Raw genomic sequence first — 22,542 nt, 5'->3', positions numbered from 1 at the left:
AAACATCGGGTCAGTCCTGCATGCTTGAGGGAAGCAATAAGGCCGGACGCAAACAAGGTAGCAAGCTGTGCACCATACCACACCAGACGGCATCCCAGATCCTGGCCAGACAATATCCATCTCAAGCTCTGGAACGGATAATGCAGCGATGACTGGATTCTTTGCATTGCTAATAGTGCCCTACGCTTCGAATCGTTGCAGTTTATGTGCGCAGGTTTGAGGGGTATATCGCATGCCTAAACAAGCTTCTCTCTCTCTACATGATTCGCAACGATGAGGAGCGTCAGTACCCCCTCCATGCAAGATTCTCTTCCGATGGCTATATAAGACATGTTTGAGCTCCTTCGGCAGTGCGACTAAGGCTGAGTTTAGTCTAACGACGTTGCAACTGCCGTGGGCGGCTCAGACGCGCTTCTTCAGCCTCCCAAGCAACCAGCACGAATTGCCAAGATGAGGTCCGCATGTATCCTCCCATTCTGGGCCCCTGGAGCCTCTGCCCTGCTGGAAGGCATGGGACGTACGTCGTACGATCCTCTGTGCGCCGAATCATGCCTGCGGTCCTTCACTTCTCTCATGCTGCCATGTACGGATATGGAGGGTGGCATGGAGATGATGTCTACGCCTCCCTCCTGCCGAGCCGAAAGCACTCCTTTCCTCACATCCGTGGCATGGTGCATGAGCGACAAGTGCATCGGCGTTCCAGCATCAAAGCTCGAGGCGTACTGGGAAGATTGGGTCACAGGCGACAAAGCGGTTCAGCCAAAATGGACCTTCTCCGAGGCTCTCGCCAACGTTGATCCGAGGCCGCCAAAGGTCCAACTGGACAGTTCCGACATGAGTCTCAATGCCACGTCGATTGTTGCGCCGACGACATATATGAGTCAGTGGAACGTGCTCGGAAACGTCCGCGATGAGACGGCCATCGAATCAAAGTACAGGTAAGACCGTGCTCAAGGGTTATCCCGTGAACTTGGCTGATTCTTCCAGCGTTGCTCTGGTTGTTATAGCTGTCGGCGTGCCCGTCCTCACCACATGGCTTGGCTATTTGCCTTGGATCCCGGCCGTCTTCGACAAGCTGAAACCATATGTGGTGTATCCGAGTACGATTGGCACATACTCCGTTCGCCCGCTCCCATTCCAACTTGGCAACGCACCGACAACAGGCCAAGGCCTCTTCATCGCACTTTTCGTCATTCTCAACGTCGTGTTCACAGCCGTGGAGTATCATATTCGGCAGCCAAACGCTTGGTTTGCAGACGGTTGGCACGAGCTCATCGCATTCCTCTTGTATCGCACAGGATCTTTTGCCTTTGCCCTGCTTCCTGTCCTGATTCTCTTTGCGTCGAGGAACAATGTGCTGCTGTGGCTGGCAAACTGGTCGCACCCGACATACCTCCTGCTTCATCGATGGGTCGGCCGCATCTTCGCACTCTACGCAGTGCTGCATTCGATATTTGGTCTTTTGACCTACACGCAATATGAGAACACGGCCTGGTGGAAATGGGGAGCGGCCGCAACCGTGTTCAGCGTGGCTATATGCCTGGGCAGCGGGCTCTATGTCCGCCGCGCCAACTACGAAATCTTCCTCATCTCTCACATTGTGCTGGCGGTTCTCATCGTCGTTGGCTGCTGGCACCACTTGGTGCTATGGTATGAGTCCATGGGCATGCACCTTCCGGATTATACATCTGGCTACGAAGATTGGCTGTACACTGCCATCGCTGTATGGTTTGCAGATCGACTTGTGCGTGTGGTCCGAGTCCTCCGGTCGGGTATCAGGAGGTCAGTCGTCACTGATCTAGGCTCTGGCTACGTTCGTGTGGACATACCCGGCATCCGTTGGGGCGTGGAACCTGGTAATCATGTCTATGCCTACTTTCCCACGCTCAGCCCTCTTCGACCATGGGAGAACCATCCTTTCTCCATCGTTCCGACAGCAATCTTGGATCGAAGCAATCGGTCCGGCACCTCCAGTGAGCTCAGTGGATCGCCAAGTCCTAGTGCGCATCGAGATGAAGAGAAGCAAGCAGGCGTCTCATCAACAGTTGGAGCTTTCACGGGCGAGCAGGCCCAGTCAGGCGTGACGTTGCTGATCAAGAAGTCGGCTGGCATTACCAAGTATCTCGAGCATCACGGCGGCCTCCTCACTCTGCTAGAGGGCCCTTACCCCAACGCGGAGCCGAAAGACCTCCTGCGATGTGATCGACTCGTGCTCATTGGTGGAGGGATCGGTATTACAGACTTGCTTCCATGGGCATACAACCACTGGAACGTCAGAGTCGTCTGGAGTGTCAAGGACTCTGCGGCTTGTCTAATTGACGAGGTCAAAGGAGCCTTGGATACGTCGAGCATTACACAAAAGGATATACGCGTTGGGAGCAGATTCAATGTTGTTGAGGTCATTGATGAAGAGGCAAGTGTCGGATGGCGCAAGGTGGGTGTGATTGTGTCAGGACCTGGATCCCTTTGTGATGATGTGAGGGCGGCGGTATCATCAGCGGGCAGGGCTGGTCAGACCAACTTTCACCTTGAGGTGGATGCCTACTCCTGGTAGAATGTTCTAGAAAAAATTCAAGGCACTCAAGAAAAAAAGCAAGGAAAAGACAAGAGAATACCTGCTTCACAGAGGCAGAGCCAGCTCGTGTCTGGGTTGGCTCACATTCAAAGGTTGCAACCTGAGGGGCGTCTCTCCTACTATAAGGAATGTATGTATACAGACAAATCTGTAAAAAAATCAAACGTCACTCAGACGATGAGAAATAGCTTACTGGCCAGCTTTTACCAGCTCTGGGAATGCCCTCAATCGCCAGCTGAGACCGAGGTTGAATGCTTACACGGTTATCCAACTGGGCTCTCGGAATTGCTACAGCATCATTGGCCCAACCAGCTTCCGACGATCAATCCGGACAGTTTGGAAAATCTCCAGTAGCCTCAGCATCTCATCAGTCGGCCGGGCGCGGGCAGAAAGGCGGGCCTCAACCGGGGTAGGATCTCATAGACCCGCGCACCTTATCGCTGCCGAAGCCGACTCCCGACAACCAGCTGCATTCTTAAAAGCCCTCCGTTTCGCTAGCATGAAGAAATGGCGGATACCGGGCAAGGTCAAGCACGTCCATGGCGAGTCAGATGCATCCACAGACTCACCGGTGACCAACTCAGCTTCAGCCACACCAAACTCCGACAGCTTCGGCTGCGTCAACATGCCCGAGCAGTGTTGAAGGAACGCAGGTGATGTTAGTCATCTCCCCGGACTGGCGGAGTTGAGCTTCAGCCCCGTCGTGTGGCTTGTTCCAGGCCAAGACAGACTCGGCCTCGCGACGCTCGGCAGTTTCGCTCGAGTCTTGTCGACTTGGACGTCTGGCTAATGGAGGGGTGATGGTTGTGGTCTCCACGACTCTTAATCCCCGAGGAGCTCCGTCCGAGATTTGATGGGCTATGAGATGCCTAACGTGGTGGAATAGAGTTTCCCCTAAATCGCGATACCACACCCATACCGATGAAGTGGTTTGGGCTGGGGCTCGTGCCGGGGAGGATGCATATAAGGATGGCGGCGCGTGAGGTGGCTGTGACGACGGTCTCTCCTCATTCCCAACTGCCCTTTGAATGACTTCAACTTCTGTTCGAGATATCGTCCAACTTGACCATGGGATGGCCATGACAACCTCACGATATCATCCACGACCATAATAGTCTTCATGGTCTTGCTCATGTCTGCTTCGAGCACCATTCTTTGTGTGCCTCGTTCAATATGGCTTTTCGTATACGACCTCGCAGCTTCGGCGCCGGCCTTGATGGCATCGGCAACACGGAGATGACCATCATCATCGTCTTCCTCTCGCTAGCCCTGTACAATGTTCTCGAGCTGTTGTGTATCATCTGGGGCACCTTCAGACGATATGCCGGGGTCTACTTTTGGTCGTTCTTGATGGCGACGGTTGGCATCGCCTTGGTCTGCGTGGGAGTTTGCAGCAAGTATTTCGGGCCGGAGTCGCTGGGCTACTTCTCTTGCACGATCAGCTTGATAGGATGGGTGTGTATGGTGACGGGTCAATCGTTGGTGCTGTGGTCTCGACTGCATCTGGTGCTGAGAAACAAGAGACGTCTTAGGATCATCCTCTGCATCATCATCTTCAATGCGGTCGTCTGCCACGGCATGGTCATCCCCCTGGTATACGGATCGTTTTCAAACCACCCGGAAATCTTCCACCAGCCGTACCAGGTTACCGAACGCATCGAGATCGTCGTCTTCTTCCTGCAGGAGATGATGCTGTCTGGTCTCTACATCTACGAGACCGTCAAGCTGTTGCGGATGGGCGGCAGCTTTGGAAACAAACGGTCCAGCCGTCGCCTGCTGAAGAACCTCATCCTCGTCAACATCATGGTGATGAGTCTCGACGTGACGATTGTGGCTCTCGAGTTTGCGAATCTCTACGACTATCAGATCTCGTACAAGCCGTTCGCCTACAGCGTCAAGCTGAAGCTCGAGTTCACCGTCCTCAACCGCCTCGTTGAGCTGACGAGCGGCGGAGGGGACCGCCATCCCAGCGACCAGAGCAAATCGTCGAGTGGCCGCAGCAACAGCACCGCCTCAGCCTTCTCGGATCCCTTCTGCAGCATCAAGTCGATTGGCGGTGGCTCGTACCATGCATATGCAAAGGGCGGATGCACCGATCATGTGCACAAGCCGACGCCGTCTGAAGTCGAGAGCGGGAATAGGGTCATGATGACAACTGCCATCACTGTGCATCATGAGAAGAGGTCCCCGGGTTGCGATGAGACTGGGCAGCCCAAGGATTCGTCTGAAGGTTCGACGAGTACAAGCAGCACTGCGACGGCGGGGAGCTGCGGAGGCGGAGAGAAATCGTGATTAGCGAGGAGCAACGGCTTCAAGAATAACAGGATTTGCTGAAGTTAAAAGGGTTGGAAAACTAAAAGGCATAGAACTGTATATAAGAACGATCCACATACATGGCATCGCACTACCCTCGAGAATGCAACGCGTTGGCCGAACGTGTCCAACTTGATCGGGAACGTCTGTGTCTTCCGCAAAGACCATCGGTTCCCCAGCATCATATTCAAACTGCCGCTCAAACCTGCCCCAACAAGGATCGCGAGCCGAATCATCTGACAACCCACGTCGAAAGGATCAGCATGTGGGTAGGATCTTCGGCCTTCGCCATTTGCCTGGGTCTCTTGGGCGACTGAGAAAAAGGCTTCTATTGGAGAACCATGACGAAACCCCAGCCGTGCGACTCTGAGCGGCGCTTAAGCTGGCGAGAAGTGTTGATGCTTCGTCATTGCGCGCACGGCTCACAGACACAACAGCATCTCCAGCAATTGTGAACCCCACAACACGTAAAAAGAGAGCCGTCTTCCGTTATTCGATAACTCTTCTCCATATCGCGAGAATCCAGCTTTCAGTTTGATATCGAAATGTTGCTGAGCCTCCGCCCTTTTCCTGGGGCATCTTACCCTTGGGCCAATGCCATGCCGCTCCCTGCATCAGCTCGAATCCTTCCACTTGCAGAGCCTCCCAAAAACCAGGTCTCGCAAGGCAGTCTTTGGAGTCGAAAGAGATGCTATTTCCAGCTGGTCTTAGCCCGGCTGACTGGTTACACGTACGATGATGTACGAGATATGACCGTCAGTCGCCATGTCTCATCAATAAATTTCCACTTGTTGAGGCTACTCTGACGCCTCGGCTTGGACTCTCTGTCCTTTTCATGTTTTCTTCTCAGAGACCTTGACCATCGCTCTCGCTGGCTAAAGCGTACGCCACCATGAAGACGCTCGTGTTCACTAGCATGTTTGTCCAGCTGCTGGTCCCCTGCTCAGCAGTGATCAAGCAGTGCTATTACCCTGACGGGAGCCCGTCGAGCGACTTTCCGTGCAATCCCAACGCCAAAGAGAGCGCGTGCTGCGGCTCCGGGCTTGGGTCTACATGTCTTAATAATCGGTTGTGTCAGTCAAACAATGGGAACATAATTCGAGGCTCTTGCAGCGACAAGGACTGGTCATCGCCAGAGTGCGCCCCGTTCTGTCTGAGTATGACATTCTCTTATACTGTCCTGTCCTTACAGTTGTCCAGGAGCACTTCTAACCAGATGACGATGGATATAGGTGCCGACGCTGGTGGAACCGATCTGATATCCTGCTCCAACGTCACAAACGCCGACAACTCATTCTGCTGCGACCACACAAGCGGCTGTTGCGACTCGGGCGCCGGCCGCTTCAACGTACTACCCAAGGAGGCTCAGGTATGGGCGACATGGAATGTCGAGGCGAGCTCATACCGCGTTGTCGGCACCGTATACACCGGCAACCCGACCAGCACATCAAGAGCACCGACGACAACACAGCCGACAACAGCTGCTATTACAACAACATCGAGGGCCGCCCCGACAAACACAAGTGCGAACGACTCGGACCAATCATCCGGGCTGTCCAACGGAGCAAAGATTGGGATTGGCGTTGGCGTGGGCGTGGGAGTTGTTCTCCTTGCTGCGATTGCGTTTTTGGTGTGGAAGCTTCGGCAGAGGAAGGCGTCTAGTGCTACTGCTCAGGCGCCTATGCAGGAGCTCGATGGTCGTGGGCGTATATTCGCTGAGCTGGATGCCCGAGGGAAGAGGAATCAGGATCTGAGACCACCAGCAGAGCTGGCGGGATGAAAAGGTTGTTTTTGTGCCGCAATATCATGTGAACACAAGGCATAAGTCTAGACTAATTATTAATTGTTCGTCAGCATGGGCTTTCAATTCAAGGGTACGCGGAAATATTTGATGCCAGAACAAATCGAGAAGATAGACGAGGCCCAACAGGGCGGAACGCAACAAGCCGTGACGGCACCAATAGTTCCTGTACAGCCACACAACGAACCGACAGGATGGACATGCTAAGAGCCCGGGGACACAACCGCGAGGCTCTCATAGGGTCAAAAGCGCCATATAGAAACAGCAGCCGCGATGGCGTTTGGATTCGGGTAGGCGATGCTGGGCGAGGGATTAGTGGAGGTGCGAGTTCCGAGAAGGTCGTTGAACGTATTTAGACCTAGACTTTACCCCGAGTATGATTTCGCCAGTTCTCCGCATTTAGTTCATGGTTAAATGATCTACAAGAAGGATGGTATATCGCTAGCTGGAGAAAGACAATAGACAGCTTGAAGAGTCATGTTGCCCATTACTCCGTATCAAATGCCCTTGCGTTGATGATTGCCCATCGTTCTGTTGCCTGCTGACAACCCTTGTGTGAGTCCAACATCTCCAGACTCAGTGCTTCATGACTAGGGGCTCGACATCAAGATTCAAGACGTTCTGTTCAAAGAATCTGCATAAAATCGAGGCTAGTTTTGCGAATTAAGCCGCTGTAGGATGAACAGGCAACTGGGGGAGCTGATCATTAAGATATCAAGATCCCTAGCTGTTATCCCGAAGCCGTTAGCTTTCCGACGTATTCATCGCCTCGTCAACGGACAATTGTATAGAATCATTCGCTGATGACGAATAATATAGCAACGTAACATGGATAAGCGCATCAATTGCAACTTCAAGGCAGCATTGCGACTCAAAATGATCGGAACCGTTTCCTTATTTGCACCTTCCAATATGATATTACAAGGTGCATCCTAAAAGCGCCAAGAACTGAATCCCCACCCGATGCAATGAGTGTCCGGGTGTTATACAGACTCTGGAAAGTTTCAGTATCTGTTGGATGGATCTCTCGGGTAGAGACGGCGGTTGATGGGTTCAAGTTCATGTTCTCTGGCCTTTGTACGGCAAGTTCTCTCAATCCTGGAATCATGGCCAACTATAAGATGTGTGGTTCCGGGAGCTCCCATTGCGCTTTAGAGACTCATCGTGATGACTCAATCTAAACACTACGACCATATCATAACCATAAACACCATGTCTCTTCATCTGGAAACTCTAGCGTTGCACGTCGACAATAAGTTGGACGTGAGCAACGACGTGGCACCGCCTCTTCACCCTTCAAGCACGTTCAGGTTCCCGTCTGACCCAGAACAACTCGTTCCGCTACGACTTCGAAGGGTAGGTGATACTTGTACGTTGTGAATATGCGTTATAACTGACAAGATTGAGTGTAGACAGAAGACGAAAGCCATGTATATTCTCGTCTGAGCAATCCAAACACGACTCGCTTCGAAGCCGTCCTTACCTCTCTCCTCAAAGCGCCGTCCTTGACATATACATCTGGCTTATCAGCCTTGCTGGGCATTCTTGTTTGCCTAAAGCCTCGTCAAATATCTATTGCCAGAGGATATCCTGGCTGCCACGGAACGATTGCACTGATTAGTGGCCTCAACGGAATGAAGAAGATACCCTTGGACTGCCCAGCGCAAGATCTCGGCCAAGGGGACGTCATCTTCCTGGAATCTCCTGTCAACCCTACAGGAATAGCTCTGAACATCTAAGATTACGCCGACAAAGCACACTCAAGAGGTGCCATCCTCGTCGTCGATGCCACGTTCGGTCCTCCAGGACTTCAAGATCCATTCAAGCACGGCGCGGACATTGTGCTTCATTCTGGAACAAAGTATCTTGGTGGACATAGCGACATGCTGTGCGGCGTAATTGCAACGAACAACCAAGAGTGGTTTGTGTAACTGAGAAAGGAGCGGTTCTTCTTGGGCGGCGTGATGGGGAGTCTTGAGGGCTGGCTCGGTGTTCGCAACATGAGGACTTTGCATCTTCGAGTTATTCGACAAAGCGAATCAGCTACCAAGCTTGTTCAATGGCTCAACTCTGGTTTGCAACGAAATGGGGCCCACGGAGTGTCAGCAAAGTCAGAATCGCAGATCATAAGGGCCGCGCTGTCTAGTGTCACCCATGCATCTCTCCAGACAGCCGACCTAGAGCGAGGATGGCTTCAGGCCCAGATGCCCAACGGATTCGGACCAGTATTCGAGAGCTGTATGACATCTCGGGATATGGCGAACAGGTTACCGAGCAAGTTGAAGCTGTTTGCTCACTGTACAAGCCTTGGCGGCGTTGAAAGCATGATTGAATGGGGGACAATGACAGATCCATATGCGGATCCTACGCTGCTTCGTGTGAGTATTGGAGTGGAAAACTGGGAGCATCTCAAGTCGGACATTTTGCAGGCGTTACAAGCTGTGCTGGATGATGAGAAGATCAAGCAGTGAGATAGTGAGTGATCAGCTGGGTGTTCATGCACTCAAGTCTCATCGAGCGTCATTTGTGATGTCAAGAGCAAATACATTGCGAGTATCATCAGTGCTTGTCTTCTATATGAGATCCGATTCATTTGATAAGGTAAATCATCTTCTAAGTGAAGGAAACTATGCCCAACTACGTCGTCCTCCCCCTGGTTTTTGTCTATTGGACCCTCTAAGCCATGTGTGGCTTTCCATGCCACCCCCCTCAATTGCAGGCCACAGTCGTCGGCTCGGAAACAAATGTGTCCACCACGGTGTACTTGGCATCCAGGCCCTCGTTGGCCAATTTGGGCGCAGCAAAGATGACCGAGCTTCCCATGACCGGTGCGTACTTCTTGACAGCCACCGGACGAAGGCCAGCCTTCTGGAGGATAGCATCCCACTGTGCTGCTGTCCGCTCAGAGGCTCCAAAGAGCGTGTACATCTGCATATCGAGTCCTGCGGGCCAGACGTGAGCTCCCTGGTCTGCGATGACGACCTCGTCGATCAAGACCAAGGAGTCGGGTGACATGGCTGGAACAATGTTGGCCAGGATCTGAGCAGCCTTGTCATCATCCCAGTTGTGAAGGATGGCTCGCAGGTAGTAGTACTTTGCCCCTACAGATAAGGATGAGTCAATGAATTCAACAAGAGTTCTAGTGGACAACTTACCCTTCACGGGTTGAGGAGTAAAGAAATCATGTGCCATCAACTGGAAGCCCTTGGCGTCCGAAGCGCTCTTGATCGTCTCCTCACGGTCTTGGACAATCACTCGACCCGCCAGCTCAGGATACTTGGCCAGCAAGTGCTTGGCCTGGTGGCCAGTGTTGCCGCCAATATCCACGAATACCGGACCCTGATGATCGCTGATCGCAGAATTGTCAAGCGGGATCACATCGAGGCAGTTGCCTTCTTTGGGAATGCCCATGAGGCTCTGGAAGTCCTTCAGGAGATCCGGGTGTTGCTTCAGCCAGGGGAAAAGACCCAGCTCCGTGTCAAGACCCTTCTGAAGCGCAGAGGTCTGCGTCCAATTCTGGTATCCCGTCTCCTTCAGGAAATCGGGGAGAGCCTGGAAAGCAGGGTTGCTGACGGCGTGGAAGAAGCGCATGGGACTCTCGATCCGGGGGTCGGCCAAGGAGTGCGTAGCCTTTCTGGCAATGTACTGGTCCGGCCCGGCCTCAGCAGCAAGGCGGTTGGCAACCAGGTAGCGCATGATGCGGCTGACCAGCGTTGGATCGGCCATGGTGGGCTTGGCCAGCTCAGCCGAGCTAAGGGGGGTCTTGCTCTCTGCAAGGGCCTTGAAGATTCCGAGATCGCCACCGATCTTGATGAGAGCAATCTGGCGGCCCTGTTTGCATGAACCTATTAGCGACGAATGAAGACGACTCACGGCATGGTGATTCGATACTTACAGAGTTGACAAAGCGCAACATGGTATCATACGGAGTCTCAAGCTCCTCTGCCGACTCCTGCAGCGACGCAATCAAGCGGTGCCTGCTAGCCTCGTCAAGAGATGCTGGCTTGAGACTTTGCTCGGCAGCCGCAAGGTCTGCTACGAGGTTGGAAAGGGGTCGCTCCTCGACCGTCTTATGGCCATTCACAGCCTTGTCTCCGTTGATGGCGACGCTTCCATGGCCATTCGTCTCAGCGTGTCCGTTTTGCAGCGCCTTCTTCGCTGTCTTCGACTCGCCATTCAGATACGAAAGCGGATCATGGCGTGTAAAGTCAATCTGGCGCTTCTTGGCCGCAGCCAGGCCCAGCTTTCCGCGCTCAAGGCGAGGCGCAAAGCCATCAATGGAATCGAGAGTGAAGTTGTCAATGTTGAGCGAATCCTCGGGCCTGACCATGCGGCGTCCCTTGAGAGTCTTCAAGATCGACTGCTCTTCAGGCGTCAGCTTCTTCTCAAGCTCATCGAGCGCCTTGCGGTTCTTCTCGTCGTAAGCATCGCCATCGAGGCCGAGGTCCTTGAGCTTCTTGACCAGGGCCTCCTTTTCCTCGAATGAGACGTGGGCAAATGCCTTGAAGCAGAATTCCACAGTCTTGGAGATTTCGGCCTGGGACAGCTTCCCTCTGGCGTCTGCGTCGACTTGGCCTTGAATGACTATAGATAGCAGTGTTAGAAGTGCTGGTACAGAGTAAATTGATGACGATATCTTGACATACTAGGTCTGAACAGATCAAATGCTCGCTCAAAAGTCTTCTCGTCAAAGTCGCTGATGACAGGCTCATCTTGAGAGCGAATCTGTTTCAGGGCGCTTGACACCACGACGAGGAATCGAGTGTAGCTTTCAGCCGTCTTCTTGTCGTGCCACGAGGCCGCCGCCTCCTCACTGCAGTCGCCCCGAATGGCCGCCGAGATGGTTGTAGCTGCTGAAAGACCGCCTGAAAGAGCCAGGTGAACGCCGGAGGAGAAGAAAGGGTCGATGAAGGATCCAGCATCTCCGGCAATGCGGACGCCAGGGAAGGCGTACTGGGAGGCGCTGTACGACCAGTCAGAGGCCGATTTGATGTCCGTCACGAGTTCGGCATTGGCGAGAAGCTCCTTGATGCCGGGAACAAGATCCAGAGACTGGAGGTAGAAGCCCTTGGATGAGGGCTCGGCCATCTCTCGCTTCTTCTTGGTAGCCATCTCCTGGTTCTGCACGATTCCTACGGAGTGGCGGCCATTGTGAAGGGGGATGAACCAAACCCAGCCGCTGCCGTCTGTTCAAGTCACATCGTTAGTTATCACCCGTCCCAACCACTGTAAGGCGTGAGCTTACCTTTGAGGGCTTCAAAGTACGGGGCGCCCTCCTTGTGTGTTCCAACACCGTGGACACCGCCATTCGTCCAGTATCCCCAGCTCGCAACGTTCTTCAGACCCTGGTTATAAGACCGGTTCTTCAAATACTTGGTGCTGATCACGCCTGCTCGTCCAGAAGCATCTACGATGTAGTCGACGGCAATCGTGCCAGAGCTCCCATCCTTGCGAGTCCAGGTGGCGGAAACGGGACGGCCTGGGGTCTGGGAATCAGAAGTGTTTTGGGCAAACTCAATGGAGGCGACTTTGGTCTCGTCGAATGTCTTGACGCCGCATTCAGCCGCGTGCTTGAATAGTAGCTCGTCTGCCTCGGATCGGACCACGTTCCAGGCGTAGCCGCCAGGTCCACCAGCTGCGATGAAGTCGGTGTCTAGGTACATTTATATTAGCCGGCTCGTCATGGATGGTGATATATATGCGATTGGTCTTACAGGTTTCTGGCCGAGACCAGTTGAGGCGGAAAGCACCTCCTTTCTGTTCAAGATGTCAGCTGTCACGGCAACTCACACGGCATCTCATAGATTATGGGTCGCTTACCTTGACGTTGAAGCCATGGGCATCCCACTTCTCGTATGCGTCGATAAACTTGAGGAAATGCCGCATGGAGGGCAGCATGCTCTCGCCAATGTGATATCTATTCACGTGTAAGTCGAGCACAAATCCATGAGCTTTGCCGTCCATTCCATGAGAAAACCAACCTTGGGAACTTGTCCGCTTCAAGAAGGACAACATCAATACCCTCGCGAGCAAGGGCGGAGGCAGAGTAAGAGCCCGCCGGTCCGCCACCAATGACCAGCACGGTGCACTTTTCCGGAACGTTGGCCATTGTTGATGATTTTTGAGTTGACCTTGAATAACTAAGTATGCTTGTTGAAAGTTGGGAGGGGGCGAGGGTGGTGGTTATTCTTTGTTGATGCTGGTGGTTGATGTCGAGATGATCATGTTGGACAACTGGTCGATGCAAACATACATATATACTACTCTCGCTCAACAAAAGACTCCGTCAGACTCCAATCTGCACCTCAAGGTGGCGATGGCTTCCATCTGCCGTCTCTCCATGATTGATGCATAGGATTCCTTCTGGATTCCGACGAGCTGCAACTTCCGTCAGCCTCGCCAGTGTCTTCCCGTCCTCCAGTAGTGCAACTGAATCCCACATCCTGTCGGAAGGATTTCGGGAGGTTAATCAATCTTCAGCTATCTGACATCCCTGCCTGCCTGCTTACTTCTCGGAATCCGATCAGCGACTGGGGCGCTGGGCAACCCCAAAAATTGCCCATACGCGGTAAAATCTGACAGGAAATGAATAGCCACACATTCTCGGCTCCAAACAGACATGGAATGGAAACACTGGGCGGATATTCTACCGGACTGCGCCATTCGCGTCTTGAGTGATGTGGACAGGTAAGCTAGGAGAATCCTCAGACGGCCATTGATCCCAATGATAAGCCAACGTCATCGTGATTAGACGGCTACTTCCTTTCCAAAGCCTGGGAGGACGAGGTGCCTTTGCGGCCAATGAATATACGTTGGTTTTCCATCTTCTGAAGGATTGCCAAGTCTCTGGCTGGACGGACATTTGAGGAACAATAAGTTGTACATCGCATGTGCTCACTTACACACCTACCCTGAGATTCGGCGTCCTTCACACTTGTACGTCTCATCGACATAGCGAACACTTTCTCCTTACTCATTCCTTTGAAAGAAAAAAGAAAAACTATTCAATTTCATCGCCAAAATGGCCTCAAGCACCAAGCCCAAAGGGTTTTACTCGTCTGGCTTCTGGACGGAATACCTCTCCACTCAGCGAACCAGGTTGCCTGAACTGGCGGATGCTGAGAATGTATCTCCCAGCGTTGTGCGATTTCTGGGCGGCAACCCTGGAGACATGCAACTTCAAGGGACAAATACCTATTTGATAGGGACTGGAAATACTAGGATTCTTATTGACACTGGAGAGGTAAGCCATTCTCGCTCTTGGACCTGCATCAACCCACCACATTGATGCTGCATCTTCGATCCTGAGTGCTTTTTAACTGACACTGATTCTAATAGGGATTCCCTCAATGGGCCGTAAATGTGACCCGCTACCTCGAAGATCACGACGTATCAATATCTCATGTGCTTCTAACCCACTGGCACGCGGACCACACAGGCGGAGTGGCAGATCTCCTCGCCCACGACCCCAGCATATCAGTGCACAAGCACAATCCCAGCAAAGGCCAGAAGCCCGTCGCGAATGGGCAGATATTTCAAACCCAGGGCGCAACTATACGAGCGGTGTTGACACCCGGGCACACAGCAGATCATACCTGCTTTGTGTTAGAGGAGGAGAATGCGTTATTCACGGGAGACAACGTATTGGGCCACGGCTACAGTGTAGCCGAGTGCCTGGGAGAGTACACAAAGAGTCTCCGTCTGATGGCAAGTTTGGGATGCGCGATTGGCTATCCTGGCCATGGGGATGTGATACGCAATCTGCCACGAAAGATGGCGACTTACATCTCGCAGCGAGACTCCAGAGAACGGCAAGTCTACGCAGCATTGCTCGAAGAAGCTTCATCCGAGAGCAGTAGTAGTAGAGGCGGAAGTAGTTATAGCGGAAGCGACTCTGGTAGTGGCGACGATGAGGACGGCTATGAGATGGGAACGGCAAAAGGCCTATCGACGACTGACATCAGTCTACGTCTATACGGAGATGTGTCCAAAGATCCGGCCACCTTTGAATCAGCCTTGAAGCCTCTACTAAATCAGGTGCTGTTCATGTTGGCGGATCACGGCAGGGTCAGTTCTAAGCTGGTAGGACCTGACAGGACGAGGCATTGGTTCGTCAAGGGCTCAACGTATTAGTGTATTTGTAAATACATACTCTACCACTTTTGACTGATTAGCACCGTTTCCCGTAACAGCATTGCCCTTCAAACATTGACTTGAGATGCGGACGGTCAACAACCTCCGTCATCCTCTTGATGTAGTGTAACCAGAGAGTAGCACCAGCATCTCAACTTCATCAGACTCAACGCCAAGATCAAGTGTATGCGGTCAATAAGCTCCGAATACGCCGTTTGAGTCTGACCTCATTAAAGCACTATAGCCCTCAGTAGTGAACTTCCGGAGGACCCGTAGGATAGCAGCAGAATCCGCCGACTCGGGTTCCGAGCACGTATGAGGCTGTGGAAAAGCTCAGTGTAACAGACTGCTGTCTTCGGGGCGGCGTTTCAAGCTTCAACTGGTCGCCTCCTGCGGATAAGCAATCCTCACTGACAGATTCTCCACACCATGCTCCGAACTTTGAGTGGCTATGTGTCGTTGGAACGTGAATAAGGCAATCGAATCACTCCAACTACAACTCCACATCATTGGAAAGGCGTTGCACTTAATAGCCTATCTTATCCCTTGACTGGACACTCATCTGGTGCCTTGCTAAGTCTTCCTTTACCTCTGAGGGGCTCATCATATAGAGCCCTACCTTTCGATATTATCTACTCAGAACCAACTCTCATTCACCGAGTTCGATATTATCTACCCAGGACCTACGTTCATTCACCAAACACGAAACGTTGACTGCATACACAATGAACAAACCCACCATCTCGGCCCCCTCAGAATCCAACGCCAGCCTGTCAGAGATCAACGTCGAGGCAGAATGTACCTCCAGATTCATACTGTTCAGTCACGAATTCCCCAGTGGCGATGTCAAAGACTTGATACGGAGACTCCATAGATATGCTAAACTGCCTCGATACTCTCAGCTCGCCCGCTTTCTGCAAGAGAGCGCCTATGTGCTGAGAAAAGAGGTCCAAAAGCTGCCGCGGCCGCTGCGTGACCAGGTTCCCCCGTTTAGCGATATTATCACACTGGCATCACACTGGGAGAAACTCAAGGAGAGCGCTTTGTGCGGGACATGGGAGGGTGCTTTTCTCTGCATCTATGAGATTGCTGTGCTGATTGGGTAAGTCTTTGATCTGTGACTAATCTACCTCGACAGCCGAACTGACGAAGCATCAGCCATTATGAAGCACATGATCTTCCTTACACACTGGGGACAAAAGACACCATCGGCACAACCTGTCTCGCCGGAATCAGCGTCGGCCTCTTCTCAGCTGCAGCAGTAGCCGTCTCAAGTTCTCTCGTAGACCTCGTCTACTACGGAGTGGAAAGCGTCCGCATCGCCTTCTCATTCTGCGTCCATGTGGGCAGAGTCTCCCAGCTACTTGAGCCTACTGAACGTACAAAGACGGCTTCGTCTGTGAGCTGGGCGTATGTCGTGATCGGCGTTCCGGCTGAAGCCGTGCGGGCAGAACTGGACCGCTTCAATGGCCAAGATGAACCGACGGACACCGATCCCAAGGCGTCCCGCCTGGCCCAGGTCAGCATCAGCCACGTCGACCAGGCCTCAGTAGGCGTCACTGGTCCTCCGGCTCGGCTTGAGCAGCTCTTCCGCCAATCGAAGGTGCTTGGCTCGTCTCGCCACTCCCCGTTGCCCATCTCGGGAGGTCTTTGCCATGTTCCCAACGTGTATGACCTTGAAGATGTCCGTTCTATCCTCGAGACTGCGGAGGTATGGGAGAGCTGGGGCTCTCGTCCGGTTCAGCTGCCGCTGCTGTCGCCAAACACAGGAGCCCCCTTCTCGGCGGCTGATGCGTACCACCTGATAGAAGCCATCTGCACGGAAGCTCTTACGAAACCGCTATATTTCGACAAGATTGCTGAGGGTGCTGCAATGCAGCTTTCGCATCAACAGGAGCTGGGGCCGTTGTCATTCCAAATCCTGCATTATCGGACGTCGCTCATCTCGGACACAATCATCTCCGACGTGGCCAAGAGGCTGTTACCCGCCAATATCTCACGACAAGACCTCGTTCACTGGGCAACGGAAGACGAGAGTACTTCTGATCAGCCTCATGGAAACTCAAGCCTGCCACAGAACTCCAAGCTGGCTATCGTTGGCATGTCATGCCGGATGCCGGGAGGCGCTGACAGTCCTGAGCAATTCTGGGAGCTCTTGATGAACGGCGTCGATACCCTTTCGATCGTTCCAGCAGACAGATTTGATGTCGACGCGCATTTCGATCCCAGTGGAGAGATGGAGAATGATGTTGGAACGAAGTTTGGCAACTTTGTACACAATCCCGGACACTTTGATGCTGGTTTCTTCAACATGTCTCCGCGCGAGGTAAGTAGATGCAAACCCCGGTCTTGGTGTTTTGGCTATTGATCTAACAATACTGGCACATAACAGGCTGAACAGACGGATCCCATGCAACGGTTAGCACTTGTTACTGCCTACGAGGCGCTGGAGATGGCCGGCTTCGTCCCCAATCGAACGCCCTCCTCTCACGTATCCCGAGTAGGAACCTACTACGGCCAAGCCAGCGACGACTACCGTGAAGTGAACGCAAGCCAAAAGATTGGCACCTACGGCATTCCCGGCACTGAGCGTGCATTTGGCAATGGTCGCATCAATTACTTCTTCAACTTCCAGGGGCCCAGCATCAACGTTGATACGGCGTGCTCGAGTGGCTTGGCTGCGGTCCATGCGGCTTGTTCTGCACTTTGGGCTGGTGATGCTGATACTGTCGTTGCGGGAGGCCTCAATGTTATTGTAAGTGGTGAAGCAGAAAATGAGATGGAAGATGCATGCTGATTTACGCTACTTCTGATAGACCAATCCCGACATCTACTGCATGCTGAGCAAGGGGCACTTCTTGTCCAAGACGGGCCAGTGCAAAGTGTGGGATTCGGGAGCTGATGGCTACTGCCGAGCAGACGGAATTGGTTCTGTGGTCATCAAGCGACTGGACGATGCTATTGCCGATAATGACAACATCCTGGCGACGGTTGTGTCGGGCTCAACGAATCAGTCAGCAGAGAGCATTTCCATAACTCAACCACATGCTGGCGCGCAAAAGGACAACTACCGCCAGGTGATGGACAAGGCAGGCATCAACCCTCTGGACGTTAGTTATGTCGAACTTCACGGCACCGGAACTCAGGTTGGTCTATCTATCTCTTTTGCTGCCATTGTTTGTCGGGAACCCTCCAGGCTGACTTGTTGCTTAGGTCGGAGATGCTGTCGAGTCAGAATCAGTCCTCAACTTCTTTGCCCCCCTGGGCAGTCGTCAACGCTCTGAGCAGCGTCTTTATCTAGGCGCAGTCAAATCAAATATCGGACACGGTGAAGCTGCAGCAGGAATTGCTTCTCTAATGAAGGTTCTTCTGATGTATCAACATGGCATGATCCCGCGTCACATCGGCATCAAATCGACGATGAACCCCGTCGTGGCCCAACACTTGGCGAACCGAAATGCGGGCATCCTTTCTGAAAATCGCCCCTGGCTTCCAAAGCCCAATGGGAAGAAGCGTTACTCTATCGTCAACAGCTTTGGTGCTCATGGTGGAAACACGACCCTCTTGCTGGAAGACGCGCCGTTGTCACTCAACCAGGGAGAAGCTGACGACGCTCTGCCAGAAGCAACAGCTTGTCAGGTGGTTTGCATCTCGGCCAAGAGCAAGGCTTCGCTTCGGGGCAACATCAGCGCTCTGATTCGTCATCTTGATGCTCATCCAGAGGCGAGACTGAAGGACCTGTCTTATACGACGTGTGCGCGAAGGATCCATCACCACATCCGCATTGCTACGTCTGTCTCCAGCACTGCCCAGCTTCGCAAGTTCCTTGAGGCTGCCTCTGAAAACGTCGATACTCACGCAAAGCACGTTTCCGCAGCCAAAAGGAAGACAGTTGTGTTCGCCTTCTCTGGTCAAGGATGCTTCTATCAAGGCGCTGCTGCACGGTTGTTCCAATCTGCACCCTCGTTCCGTGACCAGGTCCTCCAGATCGATCGGGTCGTTCGCCAGCTAGGATTTCCTTCCGTACTCCCTGCCATCATTGGCGACTTAGCAAGCATTACGACATCGCAAAGCTGCTCCAGCGCCGCCAGCGAAGATGGTGACGAAAATGCTGCCTCAAATGACGGTGCCAGCTCAGTCTCGTCGACAGTGACGGTTGAGAGTCCGCTTGTCATTCAACTCGCCATGGTGGTCATGCAGATTGCCTTGGTACAGTATTGGGGACTCCTGGGCATCAAGCCCGACGTCGTCATCGGCCACAGCCTCGGGGAGTATGCCGCCTTTGTCGCAGCCGGCGCCTTGTCTGTAGCGGATGCCCTATATCTGGTAGGCAAGCGGGCCAAACTCATGCTGGCCGCCTGCGAGCCCGGAAGCCATGGCATGTTGTCAGTCCGCGGTGCTTCAGCTGACCGCATCGCCGAGTTGTGCAAGGAGAGCGGCAAAGAATATTGCTACGAAGTATCGTGCATCAACGGAGTCACAGATATCGTCGTCAGCGGCCTGCGAGCAGATATCGTTGCTCTGCAAGACATGCTTCAAGGTGCCGGCCTCAAGTGCGTCTTACTTGATATTCCTTTTGCTTTCCATTCTGCTCAGCTGGAGCCTATACTGGAAGAGTATGAAGACGCAGCTCGCCGCGTCGCTTTCAAAGCCCCCGCGGTCCCGGTTGTCTCACCACTTCTCGGACAGTGCATATCCCAGGGCGAGATCATCAACGAGACATATCTGCGCCGTGCGACGCGTGAGCCTGTCGACTTTGTCAAAGCACTTGATGCTGTTCGTGTCGATGGCTTGGTCGATGACAATGCTGTTTGGATTGATATTGGACCTCATCCTGTGTGTACTTCCTTCACGCGCAATCACTACCAGAGGGGAACCGCACAGACCTTTGCATCACTGAGGCAAGGAGACGACACGCTGTCTACCTTGACAGGAACCCTGGCATCGCTGCACTGCTTGGGGCTGCCTGTTGCGTGGAACGAGTACTTTGCTGCATGTGAAAAGTCCCTTCGCCTTGTTCATCTCGAACCGTATCAATGGAATCAAAAGAACTACTGGATCCAGTACGAGGGCACATGGACCTTGGATAAGGCGCATGCTGGACAACCAAAGAGCGACCAACAAAAGGAGCCAGCGCCTCCGCCATTCTTCACCTCGTCTGCACAGAACATCATCTCTCAAGAATTTGATGACTCTGTCGGTCGGATGACGGTCCTGTCCAATTTGAACCACCCCGATCTTGCTGGAGCAGCCACCGGGCATAAGATTAATGGAAGAAGTGTAGTTACTGGGGTAAGTCAACTGTCTTTCTTCTCCCTTTGTCATCCCAATGAGATTGCTAATCGCCCCTTTCGCAGAGCATATGGGCGGATCTCACTCTCACTATCGGCGAGTACCTATACAAACACATGGTACAAGAAGACGACGAGCCGTACATGGACGTTCGAGATATGGAAGTCCTCGAGGGCCAAGGCTTAAGCGACAAGGCGTCTTCGGAGCAGTTCATCCAAGCTGAAGGAGTTTTAGACTTGCCGGCAAGGCAAACTCGCATCACCTTGTACACAGCCACCTCCGACGGGACTCGCAAGACGGAGAAGCCATTCGCCACGGCGACAGTTTGCTACGAAGACGTGCAGACCTGGAAAGCTGAGTGGCAAATGGCTTCACATCTAGTTGCCTCCCGCGCCGATGCCCTGTGGAAAGCAGCAGGGGACGATGCGTCAAACGCCAGCAGAGTCAGCAGCCTCTCGCAAGGGGCCGTATACCAACTCTTCGCAAACGTGGTCGACTATAGCTCGCGATACCGTGGAATGCAGCGTGTAGCTCTGGCCGAGGAGACACAGGAGGCTGCTGCAGACGTCATGCTGGATGTCGATCGCCATGGAACCTGGCATACGCCGCCTCACTGGATCGACAGCACCTTTCAGCTTGCTGGCTTCGTCATGAATGCCTTTGGCGTCCAAGGGACGGGAGAAGCAGCCGCGTCTTCACGCGACTTTTTCTGGATCACGCCTGGGTGGCGTCATTTCCGTCTTGCTGAGAAGCTTGAGCCGGGCGTTGCTTATCGCAACTATGTCCGCATGTTTCCTGTCGACGGCGAACTCGGTGCTTATGCGGGCGACATCTATCTGCTCCGGGGAGAAACAGTAGTGGGAGTGTGTGCGGGTATCAAGTTCAAGAGGGTGCCGCGTTCGTTTATGCCCATCATGTTTCCTTCGAGTCAGACCGGCAAGAGTCGCACTCAAGGTTCTGTTCCGGCTCATACCAGTCGCAGTATCACTCCCAAAGAGCCCGTCAGCCCGAAGCCGCCTAGCCCCAGTCCTGCTATTCATCATGCACGAGATCAGGAGCCAGTTGCCGCCAGACAGGTAACAGAGCCTATTGCAACAACTCCACCCGCAACTCAGCAGAAACCGAAAGAAGGCGGACAGAACCCTCAAGTTGCCGCATGCCTGCAGCTCATTGCGGATGAGACGGGGCTAGAGCTGGAAGACTTGTCTGGTGATGCCGCTTTCGCAGAGTTGGGCGTGGATTCGTTGATGTCGCTGGCGCTGTCGGGCAAGATGCGTGCAGAGCTGGGTATTGAGGTCCAGGCGTCGATCTTCCTCGAATGTGCGACTGTGCAAGAGTTGTCGGAATGGCTGAGCAAATAGATTCCATTCCGGTTGCTTTCTTCAGTTGATCTTGTTTAGCAAAGGATAGCAAGGAGTTGTGTGAGGAAGAGTGGTAGAGGTCTTCTTTAGTGTGTTCAAGATTTTGGCAAAGAGCTGCTTCCTATAGACGCAAGTTGAGAAATGACTACAGATACACTGACAAAGGCCAACGCGAGGCTTGGTGATGTACTAATCTATACATAACGTTAACGTGAAGCATCAGAATGCGAAATTTCTCCCCGGACTCAATCGAAAGTCCCTGGTGAACTTCAACATAGAGAGATTATACGAGATAGTTCATGCAATTCCGCACATTGCCGTGAAGACCCATCAAGCGGAACAGCTTTCAGCTCCCTCGTATAGGCCCGATGCTCCGTTGGCTGGTGTAGCCATCCGTTCTAGACCTTTATGCTATGGGGCGCCTCAGTCCTTGGAGACGATACACAAGATCATGGATTCTACCGGCTGCACACAGTGTTGTCTCATAATGTAACTCCATCTCGAAGCCAGGCTCAACGGAATCCCACCCCTCTGTCGACTCGCGTCAAAGGATATCCGCGGGATGGCAACACAGCACGCGAGACAGTGCTTCTAGATGGACCGTTTCTTCCACTTCCATCATCGCCTTGCAGCAGACCTGAAGATCATCCCCACATGCTTAATGGTCGAGAACCTGAGACATACAGTAGAGGCCAAGAGACTTTTCTGCTTTGGTTCCCATTAAGCGCCCCGGCACGGAGAGCAGCCGAATGGGGGTTACATCTGGGGAACAAGTACAGCCAGATCCGACCGGTGGTGTAGCATTGCAGATTACACCAGATTGGATGCAGCCTTTAAGTTGTCTGCGACCTGCTGAACCAGGCACATCAGCGCGAGGCTAGCTGCTATCATCGGTGGAATATAGGCCAGCTGGTGTGGGACTTCTTGACGGAATGGTACGCAATATATCACCTATGCTCGAAGTTCAGCGCCCGGAGAACGAGAGCGATTTATTCTCTCCCAGATGCAATCTCCGTCAAACACCACCCCACGTGTATCTCGAGATTGCAGCAGGGGGGCAGTCAATA

General features: G+C 53.1%; 7 protein-coding genes across 7 annotated transcripts; 6 read left to right on the top strand and 1 right to left on the bottom strand.

Annotated features, from left to right (window-relative positions):
• Positions 1–273: 273 nt before the first annotated feature.
• CCMA1212_006966 (Ferric reductase transmembrane component 4) lies at positions 274–2,554 on the top strand (the record flags this gene model as incomplete). The annotated part of the gene is made up of 3 exons (XM_073704154.1): positions 274–282; positions 373–938; positions 988–2,554. 3 exons carry the CDS (start codon positions 274–276, stop codon positions 2,552–2,554), a joined length of 2,142 nt encoding a protein of 713 aa, XP_073557415.1.
• Positions 2,555–3,748: 1,194 nt separating this feature from the next.
• Positions 3,749–4,867, top strand: CCMA1212_006965 (uncharacterized protein; the record flags this gene model as incomplete). Its single annotated transcript, XM_073704153.1, has 1 exon — positions 3,749–4,867. The coding sequence occupies one exon, from the start codon at positions 3,749–3,751 to the stop codon at positions 4,865–4,867; it is 1,119 nt and encodes a 372-aa protein (XP_073557418.1).
• Positions 4,868–5,780: 913 nt separating this feature from the next.
• CCMA1212_006964 (uncharacterized protein) lies at positions 5,781–6,668 on the top strand (the record flags this gene model as incomplete). The annotated part of the gene is made up of 2 exons (XM_073704152.1): positions 5,781–6,045; positions 6,121–6,668. The coding sequence occupies 2 exons, from the start codon at positions 5,781–5,783 to the stop codon at positions 6,666–6,668; spliced, it is 813 nt and encodes a 270-aa protein (XP_073557414.1).
• Positions 6,669–7,901: 1,233 nt separating this feature from the next.
• Positions 7,902–9,160, top strand: CCMA1212_006963 (putative trans-sulfuration enzyme; the record flags this gene model as incomplete). Its single annotated transcript, XM_073704151.1, has 3 exons — positions 7,902–8,058; positions 8,430–8,584; positions 8,633–9,160. 3 exons carry the CDS (start codon positions 7,902–7,904, stop codon positions 9,158–9,160), a joined length of 840 nt encoding a protein of 279 aa, XP_073557417.1.
• A 238-nt stretch (positions 9,161–9,398) lies between these two features.
• On the bottom strand, positions 9,399–12,798 carry CCMA1212_006962 (Halogenase gsfI; the record flags this gene model as incomplete). Its single annotated transcript, XM_073704150.1, has 8 exons — positions 9,399–9,790; positions 9,845–10,520; positions 10,585–11,273; positions 11,336–11,875; positions 11,935–12,342; positions 12,404–12,446; positions 12,510–12,606; positions 12,671–12,798. The coding sequence occupies 8 exons, from the start codon at positions 12,796–12,798 to the stop codon at positions 9,399–9,401; spliced, it is 2,973 nt and encodes a 990-aa protein (XP_073557413.1).
• A 912-nt stretch (positions 12,799–13,710) lies between these two features.
• Positions 13,711–14,822, top strand: CCMA1212_006961 (Lactamase-like protein; the record flags this gene model as incomplete). Its single annotated transcript, XM_073704149.1, has 2 exons — positions 13,711–13,932; positions 14,028–14,822. The coding sequence occupies 2 exons, from the start codon at positions 13,711–13,713 to the stop codon at positions 14,820–14,822; spliced, it is 1,017 nt and encodes a 338-aa protein (XP_073557420.1).
• Positions 14,823–15,547: 725 nt separating this feature from the next.
• Positions 15,548–21,475, top strand: CCMA1212_006960 (Non-reducing polyketide synthase aptA; the record flags this gene model as incomplete). Its single annotated transcript, XM_073704148.1, has 6 exons — positions 15,548–15,924; positions 15,981–17,148; positions 17,215–17,577; positions 17,639–17,968; positions 18,036–20,114; positions 20,180–21,475. The coding sequence occupies 6 exons, from the start codon at positions 15,548–15,550 to the stop codon at positions 21,473–21,475; spliced, it is 5,613 nt and encodes a 1,870-aa protein (XP_073557416.1).
• Between the last annotated feature and the right edge of the window lie 1,067 nt (positions 21,476–22,542).

Source organism: Trichoderma ghanense (assembly GCF_004382785.1).
Source record: "Trichoderma ghanense strain CCMA-1212 chromosome Unknown scaffold_8, whole genome shotgun sequence".
In the NCBI taxonomy this organism is placed as follows: domain Eukaryota; kingdom Fungi; phylum Ascomycota; class Sordariomycetes; order Hypocreales; family Hypocreaceae; genus Trichoderma; species Trichoderma ghanense.
Note: the sequence above shows the minus strand (reverse complement) of the source record. Positions and strands in the feature narration are given on the sequence as shown.